At 54.7% G+C, this 13,044-nt stretch overlaps 1 protein-coding gene and 1 long non-coding RNA gene across 2 annotated transcripts in view; both read left to right on the top strand.

The window, feature by feature from the left end:
- The window catches only part of LOC137362214 (uncharacterized), a 61,726-nt gene extending 60,402 nt beyond the window's left edge, over positions 1-1,324 (top strand). The window contains exons 2-3 of the long non-coding RNA XR_010972435.1: positions 631-726; positions 1,219-1,324. This is a non-coding gene — a long non-coding RNA (uncharacterized lncRNA). The remainder of the gene's footprint in view (positions 1-630; positions 727-1,218) is intronic.
- Positions 1,325-3,043: 1,719 nt separating this feature from the next.
- Positions 3,044-10,617, top strand: LOC137362212 (peripheral myelin protein 22-like). Its single transcript, XM_068026666.1, has 2 exons — positions 3,044-3,180; positions 10,104-10,617. The coding sequence occupies exons 1-2, from the start codon at positions 3,066-3,068 to the stop codon at positions 10,265-10,267; spliced, it is 279 nt and encodes a 92-aa protein (XP_067882767.1). The 5' UTR covers positions 3,044-3,065; the 3' UTR covers positions 10,268-10,617.
- Positions 10,618-13,044: the final 2,427 nt, after the last annotated feature.

Below are 13,044 nucleotides of genomic sequence, written 5' to 3'. Positions count from 1 at the left end.
CAGCGAGCGAGAGAGTGAGTGTGAGAGTGAGAGACAGTGAGGGATAGAGTGAGAGACAGTGTGGGAGAGAGTGAGTGTGAGAGTGAGAGACAGTGATAGTGAGAGAGAGTGAGGGAGAGAGTGAGTGTGAGAGTGAGAGACAGTGAGAGTGAGAGACAGTGACTGAGCGAGTGAGTGTGAGAGACGGGGAGGAGTGATTCAATGAGTGTTATTCTGTTTGCCATTGCTGATGGTGACATCAACTGACACAGAAGATCGGGGAGACCGAGGACTCGAGGGAGTGAGGCCTCGCGGAGGCTCCGATAGCTGATCCCCGCAGGGAGTGGGGTGTGAACCCATGTGGTGCGGGGGAGCAGAGGGAGTGGGGTCTCTGGGAACGGTTAACCTCCTGCGGTCACATTTCCCGGTGCCACCCATTCCCAGTCTCCGGGGTCGGGGGAATGCTGGAGAAAGCACAGGTGCCGACGGTGAGGTGTAGGGCGGGGGGGGCGCTGGGAATTTGGGAAAGGTTCGTACTGCGGGACCCCTTGCGGCTGGTCTCGAAGGGGCCAGCAGGGGCCACGATGGGGCGAATGGTCTCGCAACCGTGCTGTGACAGACTGTGACTCTCTAATCTTCTCGTCCTCTCAGGTTCTCGGGCCTCCCACCATGTACCTACTGCTACCGAGCCTGCTCTTACTACACCTGATCGGCCTGGTCCTGCTGTTCGTCTGCACCATGAGTAATGTAAGGACAACTCCGTAACGCTGGGATATCAGCAATCGCACCCGACAACTAGACACAGCCCCTCCATCACACCGGGAGAGATTCACTGGGAAAGTGCAGAGGGAGCGTTACTCTGTATCTAACCCCCCCATGCTGTACCTGTCCTGGGAGTGTTTGATGGGGGAAAGCATTGTCAGTGGAACTTCGTTGCTGCAATCAGCACTCAGCAGCTCCAATTAGGCAGCAGCAAACCATGTGCTGTACCTGTCCTGGCAGTGTTTGATGGGGGACAGTGTAGAGGGAGCTTTACTCTGTATCTAACCCCACCCCGTGCTGTACCTGTCCCTGGGAGTGTTTGATGGGGGACAGTGTCGAGGCAGCATTACTCTGTATCTAACCCCCACCCACCCCCCCGTGCTGTACCTGTCCTGGGGACTGTTTGACAGGGATTGTATCTGAGTGTAATTCGTGATCTCTCTCATTCTGAATGTTGCTGTCTCAATCCCCTTTCAGTCCTGGTGGGCTTACAGTCCAGAGAAGACAGTGGACCTCTGGCAACACTGTGAGTACAGTAACTCCGAGGGCACATGGATCTGCACCTCCCCCGAGGACCCACAGGGCGAAGGTGAGTCCGCAGAACCATCCAGAACAGCTCATGGCTCCACACGATTCCCGAGTTCCAAATGAGTCTCGTCCACTCACGCTGCCCAAAGATTAGCCTATGATTAGCACATTCTAAAACATAATGTGATGATTTAAATGGGGAAAGTTTTAGGATGAATCTCGAGAGCCAGTGCCCCTTCTTATGCTCCCTCAGTACTGGCACCGGGGGAGTGTCAGCCTGGATTATGGAGATCAAGTCCTCGAGTATATACATCTCCCTCCGACAGTGCAGCACTCCCTCAGTACTGACACCGGGGGAGTGTCAGCCTGGATTATGGAGATCAAGTCCTCGAGTATATACATCTCCCTCCGACAGTGCAGCACTCCCTCAGTACTGACACCGGGGGAGTGTCGGCCTGGATTATGGAGATCAAGTCCTAGAGTATATACATCTCCCTCCGACAGTGTGGCACTCCCTCAGTACTGACACCGGGGGAGTGTCAGCCTGGATTATGGAGATCAAGTCCTCGAGTATATACATCTCCCTCCGACAGTGCAGCACTCCCTCAGTACTGACACCGGGGGAGTGTCGGTCTGGATTATAGAGATCAAGTCCTAGAGTATATACATCTCCCTCTGACAGTGCAGCACTCCCTCAGTACTGACACCGGGGGAGTGTCAGTCTGGATTATGGAGATCAAGTCCTAGAGTATATGCATCTCCCTCTGACAGTGCAGCACTCCCTCAGTACTGACACCGGGGGAGTGTCGGTCTGGATTATGGAGATCAAGTCCTAGAGTATATACATCTCCCTCCGACAGTGCAGCACTCCCTCAGTACTGACACCGGGTGAGTGTCGGCCTGGCTTATGGAGATCAAGTCCTAGAGTATATACATCTCCCTCCGACAGTGTAGCACTCCCTCAGTACTGACACTGGGGAGTGTCGGTCTGGATTATGGAGATCAAGTCCTAGAGTATATACATCTCCCTCTGACAGTGCAGCACTCCCTCAGTACTGACACCAGGGGAGTGTCGGCCTGGATTATAGAGATCAAGTCCTAGAGTATATACATCTCCCTCCGACAGTGCAGCACTCCCTCAGTACTGACACCGGGGGAGTGTCGGTCTGGATTATAGAGATCAAGTCCTGGAGTATATACATCTCCCTCCAACAGTGCAGCACTCCGTCAGTACTGACACCGGGGGAGTGTCAGCCTGGATTATGGAGATCAAGTCCTAGAGTATATACATCTCCCTCCGACAGTGCAGAACTCCCTCAGTACTGGCACCGGGGGAGTGTCAGCCTGGATTATGGAGATCAAGTCCTAGAGTATATACATCTCCCTCTGACAGTGCAGCACTCCCTCAGTACTGACACCGGGGGAGTGTCGGCCTGGATTATGGAGATCAAGTCCGAGACTATATGCATCTCCCTCCGACAGTGTAGCACTCCCTCAGTACTGACACCGGGGGAGTGTCAGCCTGGATTATGGAGATCAAGTCCTAGAGTATATACATCTCCCTCTGACAGTGCAGCACTCCCTCAGTACTGACACCGGGGGAGTGTCGGCCTGGATTATGGAGATCAAGTCCGAGACTATATACATCTCCCTCCGACAGTGTAGCACTCCCTCAGTACTGACAATGGGCTGAGTATAACATGCTCAGTGATGTTAGGTGATGGTTCTCTCCCCCTGCTGAAGGGTTTAACCAGCTCCTTTCTCCTCTAGAATGGCTCCATGCTGTACAAGCCTCGATGATCCTCGCTGTTCTGTTTTCTACTGTGTCCTTCCTGATCTTCCTGTGTCAGCTCTACACACTGCGGAGAGGAAGCCTCTTCTATGCAACAGCAATATTCCAAATCTTTGCAGGTGAGAATCTGCTGAGTGCCCTTCGAAGACCATTCCTCCAGTCACCTCACACTCCCATCGAAGACCATTCCTCCAGTCCCCAAACCCTCCCATTGAAGACCATTCCTCCAGTCACCTCACACTCCCATCGAAGACCATTCCTCCAGTCCCCAAACCCTCCCATTGAAGACCATTCCTCCAGTCACCTCACACTCCCATCGAAGCCCATCCCTACAGTCCCCAAACCCTCCCATCGAAGACCATCCCTCCAGTCACCTCGCGCTCCCATCGAAGACCATCCCTCCAGTCACCTCACACTCCCATCGAAGACCATCCCTCCAGTCCCTAAACCCTCCCATCGAAGACCATCCCTCCAGTCCCCTCACACTCCCATCGAAGACCATCCCTCCAGTCCCCTCACACTCCCATCGAAGACCATCCCTCCAGTCACCTCACACTCCCATCGAAGACCATCCCTCCAGTCCCTAAACCCTCCCATCGAAGACCATCCCTACAGTCCCCAAACCCGCCCATCGAAAACCATCCCTCCAGTCCACAAACCCTCTCATCGAATACCATTCCTCCAGTCACCTCACACTCCCATCGAAGACCATTCCTCCAGTCCCCAAACCCTCCCATCGAAGACCATTCCTCCAGTCACCTCACACTCCCATCGAAGCCCATCCCTACAGTCCCCAAACCCTCCCATCGAAGACCATTCCTCCAGTCACCTCACACTCCCATCGAAGCCCATCCCTACAGTCCCCAAACCCTCCCATCGAAGACCATTCCTCCAGTCACGTCACACTCCCATCGAAGCCCATCCCTACAGCCCCAAACCCGCCCATCGAAGACCATCCCTCCAGTCACCTCACACTCCCATCGAAGACCATCCCTCCAGTCACCTCACACTCCCATCGAAGACCATCCCTCCAGTCCCAAACCCGCCCATCGAAGACCATCCCTCCAGTCCCCGAACACTCCCATCGAAGACCATCCCTCCAGTTACCTCACCCTCCCATCGAAGACCATCCCTCCAGTCACCTCACCCTCCCATCGAAGACCATTCCTCCAGTCACCTCACACTCCCATCGAAGACCATCCCTCCGGTCACCTCACACTCCCATCGAAGACCATTCCTCCAGTCACCTCACACTCCCATCGAAGACCATACCTCCGGTCACCTCACCCTCCCATCGAAGACCATCCCTCCAGTTACCTCACACTCCCATCGAAGACCATCCCTCCAGTCACCAAACCCTCCCATCGAAGACCATCCCTCCAGTCACCTCACACTCCCATCGAAGCCCATCCCTCCGGTCACCTCACCCTCCCATCGAAGACCATCCCTCCAGTTACCTCACACTCCCATCGAAGACCATCCCTCCAGTCACCTCACACTCCCATTGAAGACCATCCCTCCAGTTACCTCACACTCCCATCGAAGACCATCCCTACAGTCCCCAAACCCTCCCATCGAAGACCATCCCTCCAGTTACCTCACACTCCCATCGAAGACCATTCCTCCAGTCACCTCACACTCCCATCGAAGACCATCCCTCCAGTTACCTCACACTCCCATCGAAGACCATTCCTCCAGTCACCTCACACTCCCATCGAAGACCATCCCTCCAGTTACCTCACACTCCCATCGAAGACCATTCCTCCAGTCCCCAAACCCTCCCATCGAAGACCATCCCTCCAGTCACCTCACACTCCCATCGAAGACCATTCCTCCAGTCCACAAACCCTCCCATCGAATACCATCCCTCCAGTCACCTCACACTCCCATCGAAGACCATTCCTCCAGTCCCCAAACCCTCCCATCGAAGACCATTCCTCCAGTCACCTCACACTCCCATCGAAGACCATTCCTCCAGTCCACAAACCCTCCCATCGAATACCATCCCTCCAGTCACCTCACACTCCCATCGAAGACCATTCCTCCAGTCACCTCACACTCCCATCGAAGACCATCCCTCCAGTCACCTCACACTCCCATCGAAGACCATCCCTCCAGTCACCAAATCCTCCCATTACAGACCATCCCTCCAGTCCCCAAACCCTCCCATCGAAGACCATCCCTCCAGTCCCCAAACCCTCCCATCGAAGACCATCCCTCCAGTCCCCAAGCCCTCCCATCGAAGACCATCCCTCTAGTCACCTCACACTCCCATTGAAGACCATCCCTCCAGTCACCTCACACTCCCATCGAAGACCATCCCTCCAGTCATCTCACACTCCCATCGAAGACCATCCCTCCAGTCCCCAAACACTGCCATCGAAGACCATCCCTCCAGTCACCTCACACTCCCATCGAAGACCATCCCTCCAGTCACCTCACACTCCCATCGAAGACCATTCCTCCAGTCCCCAAACCCTCCCATCGAAGACCATCCCTCCAGTCACCTCACACATCCATCGAAGACCATCCTTCCAGTCACCTCACACACCAATCGAAGACCATCCCAAAGTCCCCAAACCCTCCCATCGAAGACCATTCCTCCAGTCACCTCACACTCCCATCGAAGACCATCCCTCCAGTCACCAAAACGTCCCATCGAAGACCATTCCTCCAGTCACCTCACACTCCCATCGAAGACCATTCCTCCAGTCACCTCACACACCAATCGAAGACCATCCCTAAAGTCCCCAAACCCTCCCATCGAAGACCATTCCTCCAGTCACCGCACACTCCCGTCGAAGACAATCCCTCCAGTCACCTCACTCCCCCATCGAAGACCATCCCTAAAGTCCGCAAACCCTCCCATCGAAGATCATCCATCCAGTCACCTCACACTCCCATCGAAGACCATCCCTCCAGTCACCTCACACTCCCATCAAAGACCATCCCTCCAGTCACCTCACACTCCCATCGAAGACCATCCCTCCAGTCACCAAACCCTCCCTTCGAAGACCATTCCTCCAGTCCCCAAACCCTCCCATCGAAGACCATCCCTCCAGTCACCTCACACTCCCATCGAAGACCATCCCTCCAGTCACCTCACACTCCCATCGAACACCATCCCTCCAGTCACCAAACCCTCCCTTCGAAGACCATCCCTCCAGTCCCCAAACCCTCCCATCGAAGACCATCCCTCCAGTCATCTCACACATCCATCGAAAACCATCCCTAAAATCCCCAAACCCTCCAATCAAAGACCATCCCTAAAGTCCCCAAACCCTCCCATCGAAGTCCATTCCTCCAGTCACCAAACCCTCCCATCGAAGACCATTCCTCCGGTCACCTCACACTCCCATCGAAGAGCATCCCTCCAGTCATGAAACCCTCCCATCGAAGACCATCCCTAAAGTCCCCAAATCCTCCCATTGAAGACCATTCCTCCAGTCACCTCACACTCCCATCGAAGACCATCCCTCCAATCCCCAGACCCTCCCATCGAAGTCCATTCCTCCAGTCACTTCACACTCCCATCGAAGACCATCCCTAAAGTCCCCAAACCCTCCCATCGAAGACCATCCCTCCAATCCCCAGACCCTCCCATCGAAGTCCATTCCTCCAGTCACTTCACACTCCCATCGAAGACCATCCCTAAAGTCCCCAAACCCTCCCATCGAAGACCATCCCTAAAGTCCCCAAACCCTCCCATCGAAGACCATTCCTCCAGTCACCTCACACTCCCATCGAAGACCATCCCTCCAGTCACCTCACACTCCCATCGAAGACCATCCCTCCAGTCACCTCACACTCCCATCGAAGCCCATCCCTACAGTCCCCGAACACTCCCATCGAAGACCATCCCTCCAGTCACCTCACACTCCCATCGAAGACCATCCCTCCAGTCACCTCACACTCCCATCGAAGACCATCCCTCCAGTCACCTCACACTCCCATCGAAGACCATCCCTCCAGTCACCTCACACTCCCATCGAAGACCATTCCTCCAGTCCCCAAACCCTCCCATCGAAGACCATCCCTAAAGTCCCCAAACCCACCCATCGAAGACCATTCCTCCAGTCACCTCACACTCCCATCGAAGACCATCCCTCCAGTCACCAAACCCTCCCATCGAAGACCATCCCTCCAGTCACCAAACCCTCCCATCGAAGACCATTCCTCCAGTCACCTCACACTCCCATCGAAGACCATCCCTCCAGTCACCTCACACTCCCATCGAAGACCATCCCTCCAGTCACCTCACACTCCCATCGAAGCCCATCCCTACAGTCCCCGAACACTCCCATCGAAGACCATCCCTCCAGTCACCTCACACTCCCATCGAAGACCATTCCTCCAGTCACCTCACACTCCCATCGAAGAACATCCCTAAAGTCCCCAAACCCACCCATCGAAGACCATCCCTCCAGTCACCTCACACTCCCATCGAAGACCATTCCTCCAGTCACCTCACACTCCCATCGAAGAACATCCCTAAAGTCCCCAAACCCACCCATCGAAGACCATTCCTCCAGTCACCTCACACTCCCATCGAAGACCATCCCTCCAGTCACCTCACACTCCCATCGAAGACCATCCCTCCAGTCACCTCACACTCCCATCGAAGACCATTCCTCCAGTCACCTCACACTCCCATCGAAGACCATCCCTCCAGTCACCTCACACTCCCATCGAAGACCATCCCTAAAGTCCCCAAACCCTCCCATCGAAGACCATTCCTCCAGTCACCTCACACTCCCATCGAAGACCATCCCTCCAGTCACCTCACACTCCCATCGAAGACCATCCCTCCAGTCACCTCACACTCCCATCGAAGACCATTCCTCCAGTCCCCAAACCCTCCCATCGAAGACCATCCCTAAAGTCCCCAAACCCACCCATCGAAGACCATTCCTCCAGTCACCTCACACTCCCATCGAAGACCATCCCTCCAGTCACCAAACCCTCCCATCGAAGACCATCCCTCCAGTCACCAAACCCTCCCATCGAAGACCATTCCTCCAGTCACCTCACACTCCCATCGAAGACCATCCCTCCAGTCACCTCACACTCCCATCGAAGACCATCCCTCCAGTCACCTCACACTCCCATCGAAGCCCATCCCTACAGTCCCCGAACACTCCCATCGAAGACCATCCCTCCAGTCACCTCACACTCCCATCGAAGACCATTCCTCCAGTCACCTCACACTCCCATCGAAGAACATCCCTAAAGTCCCCAAACCCACCCATCGAAGACCATCCCTCCAGTCACCTCACACTCCCATCGAAGACCATTCCTCCAGTCACCTCACACTCCCATCGAAGAACATCCCTAAAGTCCCCAAACCCACCCATCGAAGACCATTCCTCCAGTCACCTCACACTCCCATCGAAGACCATCCCTCCAGTCACCTCACTCTCCCATCGAAGACCATCCCTCCAGTCACCTCACACTCCCATCGAAGACCATTCCTCCAGTCACCTCACACTCCCATCGAAGACCATCCCTCCAGTCACCTCACACTCCCATCGAAGACCATCCCTCCAGTCACCAAACCCTCCCATCGAAGACCATCCCACTCCCATAACTCTGTACTGTGGGTGTGGGCCGGTGCAGGTACTGAGCGAGCCGGGAGCCTCTTGGTCCCTGCGAATGACGGTCAGTGTGTACTGAGGGAGTTGGGAGCCTCTCGGTCCCTGTGGGTGAGGGTCAGTGTGTACTGAGGGAGACGGGAGCCTCTCGGTCCCTGTGCATGTGGGTCGGTGCGTACTGAGGTAGATGGGAGCCTCTCGGTCCCTGTGGGTGAGGGTCAGTGCGTACTCAGGGAGACGGGAACCTCTCAGTCCCTGTGGGTGAGGGTCAGTGTGTACTGAGGGAGACGGGAGCCTCTCGGTCCCTGTGGGTGAGGGTCAGTGTGTACTGAGGGAGACGGGAGCCTCTCGGTCCCTGTGGGTGAGGGTCAGTGTGTACTGAGGGAGACGGGAGCCTCTCAGTCCCTGTGGGTGAGGGTCAGTGTGTACTGAGGGAGACGGGAGCCTCTCGGTCCCTGTGGGTGAGGGTCAGTGTGTACTGAGGGAGTCGGGAGCCTCTCGGTCACTGTGGGTGAGGGTCGGTGCGTACTGAGGTAGATGGGAGCCTCTCGGTCCCTGTGGGTGAGGGTCGGTGTGTACTGAGGGAGACGGGAGCCACTCGGTCCCTGTGGGTGAGGGTCAGTGTGTACTGAGGGAGACGGGAGCCTCTCGGTCCCTGTGGGTGAGGGTCAGTGTGTACTGAGGGTGACGGGAGCCTCTCGGTCCCTGTGGGTGAGGGTCAGTGTGTACTGAGGGAGACGGGAGCCTCTCAGTCCCTGTGGCTGAGGGTCAGTGTGTACTGAGGGAGACGGGAGCCTCTCGGTCCCTGTGGGTGACGGTCAGTGCTGGTACTGAGGGAGACGGGAGCCTCTCAGTCCCTGTGGGTGAGGGTCGGTGCGGGTACTGAGGGAGACGGGAGCCTCTCGGTCCCTGTGGGTGACGGTCAGTGCTGGTACTGAGGGAGACGGGAGCCTCTCAGTCCCTGTGGGTGAGGGTCATTGCGTACTGAGGGAGATGGGAGCCTCTCGGTCCCTGTGGGTGATGGTCGGTGTGTACTGAGGGAGACGGGAGCCTCTCGATCCCTGTGGGTGACGGTCAGTGTGTACTGAGGGAGACGGGAGCCTCTCGATCCCTGTGGGTGAGGGTCAGTGTGTACTGAGGGAGACGGGAGCCTCTCGGTCCCTGTGGGTGAGGGTCAGTGTGTACTGAGGGAGACGGGAGCCTCTCGGTCCCTGTGGGTGAGGGTCAGTGTGTACTGAGGGAGACGGGAGCCTCTCGGTCCCTGTGGGTGAGGGTCAGTGTGCACTGAGGGAGACGGGAGACTCTCGGTCCCTGTGGGTGAGGGTCAGTGTGTACTGAGGGAGACGGGAGCCTCTCGATCCCTGTGGGTGAGGGTCAGTGTGTACTGAGGGAGACGGGAGCATCTCGGTTTGATTGGTTTGTCCATTGATATCCTTGTCTTCTCTCTGCAGCCCTCTGTGTTATCACAGCCACTCTGATCTACACTTTCCACGTTGAAGAGATTCACCGAGATGGAACTGGAAACTTCAGCTACAGCTATATCATTGCTTGGATTGCATTCCCACTCACCTTCACTAGTGGGATCATGTACATACACCTACGGAAACTGGAGTAATCTCCAACATATTGCAGGCTCTCAGACGATCGCTCTCTCTCTCTCTCTACCCTCAGTCACAAGATAGCTCGTCTGAGTCCCTACACCAGAGGCCTGACCTTTATAATCCAGGCCGACTCTCCCCGGTGCCAGTACTGAGGGAGTGCTGCACTGTCGGAGGGAGATGTATATACTCTAGGACTTGATCTCCATAATCCAGACCGACACTCCCCCGGTGTCAGTCCTGAGGGAGTGCTGCACTGTCGGAGGGAGATGTATATACTCTAGGACTTGATCTCTATAATCCAGACCGACACTCCCCCGGTGTCAGTACTGAGGGAGTGCTGCACTGTCGGAGGGAGATGTATATACTCTAGGACTTGATCTCCATAATCCAGACCGACACTCCCCCGGTGTCAGTCCTGAGGGAGTGCTGCACTGTCGGAGGGAGATGTATATACTCTGGGACTTGATCTCCATAATCCAGACCGACACTCCCCCGGTGTCAGTCCTGAGGGAGTGCTGCACTGTCGGAGGGAGATGTATATACTCTCGGACTTGATCTCCATAATCCAGACCGACACTCCCCGGTGTCAGTACTGAGGGAGTGCTGCACTGTCGGAGGGAGATGTATATACTCTCGGACTTGATCTCCATAATCCAGACCGACACTCTCCCGGTGTCAGTACTGAGGGAGTGCTGCACTGTCGGAGGGAGATGTATATACTCTAGGACTTGATCTCCATAATCCAGGCCGACACTCCCCGGTGTCAGTACTGAGGGAGTGCTGCACTGTCGGAGCGAGATGTATATACTCTAGGACTTGATCTCCATAATCCAGACCGACACTCCCCCGGTGTCAGTACTGAGGGAGTGCTGCACTGTCGGAGGGAGATGTATATACTCTCGGACTTGATCTGCAGAATCCAGGCCGACACTCCCCGGTGTCAGTACTGAGAGAGTGCTGCACTGTCAGAGGGAGATGTATATACTCTCGGACTTGATCTCCATAATCCAGACCGACACTCCCCCGGTGTCAGTACTGAGGGAGTGCTGCACTGTTGGAGGGAGATGTATATACTCTAGGACTTGATCTCTATAATCCAGACCGACACTCCCCTGGTGTCAGTACTGAGGGAGTGCTGCACTGTCAGAGGGAGATGTATATACTCAAGGACTTGATCTCCATAATCCAGACTGACACTCCCCCGGTGTCAGTACTGAGGGAGTGCTGCACTGTCGGAGGGAGATGTATATACTCAAGGACTTGATCTCCATAATCCATACTGACACTCCCCCGGTGTCAGTACTGAGGGAGTGCTGCACTGTCGGAGGGAGATGTATATACTCAAGGACTTGATCTCCATAATCCAGACTGACACTCCCCCGGTGTCAGTACTGAGGGAGTGCTGCACTGTCGGAGGGAGATGTATATACTCAAGGACTTGATCTCCATAATCCAGACTGACACTCCCCCGGTGTCAGTACTGAGGGAGTGCTGCACTGTCGGAGGGAGATGTATATACTCAAGGACTTGATCTCCATAATCCAGACTGACACTCCCCCGGTGTCAGTACTGAGGGAGTGCTGCACTGTCGGAGGGAGATGTATATACTCAAGGACTTGATCTCCATAATCCAGACTGACACTCCCCCGGTGTCAGTACTGAGGGAGTGCTGCACTGTTGGAGGGAGATGTATATACTCTAGGACTTGATCTCTATAATCCAGACTGACACTCCCCCAGTGTCAGTACTGAGGGAGTGCTGCACTGTCGGAGGGAGATGTATATACTCTAGGACTTGATCTCCATAATCCAGACCGACACTCCCCCGGTGCCAGTACTGAGGGAGTGCTGCACTGTCAGAGGTGCCACCTTCCAGGACGAGACGTCAAACCGAGGCGCCCCCCCCCACCCGCCCTGCCCTCGCTGGTGGGTGTAAAAAATCCCACGGCCACTAATAACAGACGAGCGCGGACGTTATCACATTCCTGTTGGCGGGATCTTGCTGAGCAATAATTGTCTGCCACGTTTCCGACAAAGCCAGTTTCTCCCCGTTAAATGCTCTGTCAAAATTATTGATTTCACTTTGAAAAGAATGTGAAGTTTTTCTGATATAAAGTTTTTCTGATATAAAGTTTTTCTGATATAAAGTTTTTCTGATATAAAGTTTTTCTGATATAAAGTTTTTCTGATGTAAAGTTTTTCTGATGTAAAGTTTTTCTGATGTAAAGTTTTTCTGATATAAAGTTTTGCTAAATGATGGACCTTAACATTGAATTAAAGAGCATTTCTCAAGTACGAGCTGGTTAGTTATTTCTGGACGATGACCAGAATTAAGGAAAGGGCTTTCATTACGAGGATGGGTTGCTCGGACGGAGACTGTATCCCCTCGAGGTGTCGAAGGTTACAGGGGTTGACGTCAGGAATCACTACTTCGCACAAAGCAGGAGTGGGAATCGGGAACTCTCTCCCCCCAGAAAGCTGTCAATGCCGGGGGTTGATTGGGAATTTCAAAGCTCCGATTGATAGAGTTCTGTTGGGTGAGGGGATTGAGGGTTAGAGAACCGAGGAGGAGAGATGGGAGTTAAGATACAGGTCAGCCGTGATCTCATTGAATGGTGGGATAGGATCGAGGAGGGGCTGAATGGCCCTTCTCCTGTTCCTGTGGAACAGGCTCGAGGGGGAGCTGAATGGGATCCTCCTGATCATAGGTTTCCTTGTTGCACACACACAATCACACACAAACACACACGCACTAACACATTCTCACACACAAACTCACACACGCACTCACA

Source organism: Heterodontus francisci, unplaced genomic scaffold (assembly GCF_036365525.1).
Source record: "Heterodontus francisci isolate sHetFra1 unplaced genomic scaffold, sHetFra1.hap1 HAP1_SCAFFOLD_544, whole genome shotgun sequence".
NCBI classification, from domain to species: Eukaryota; Metazoa; Chordata; class Chondrichthyes; order Heterodontiformes; family Heterodontidae; genus Heterodontus; species Heterodontus francisci.
This window is presented reverse-complemented; position numbering and strand designations above follow the sequence as displayed.

Excerpts from the sequence above, each read along its gene's own strand:
- LOC137362212 (XM_068026666.1), top strand. The coding sequence starts at position 3,066 with ATGATCCTCGCTGTTCTGTTTTCTACTGTGTCCTTCCTGATCTTCCTG. Across the intron at positions 3,181-10,103 it reads AATATTCCAAATCTTTGCAG|CCCTCTGTGTTATCACAGCC; the intron begins GTGAGAATCTGC and ends TTCTCTCTGCAG.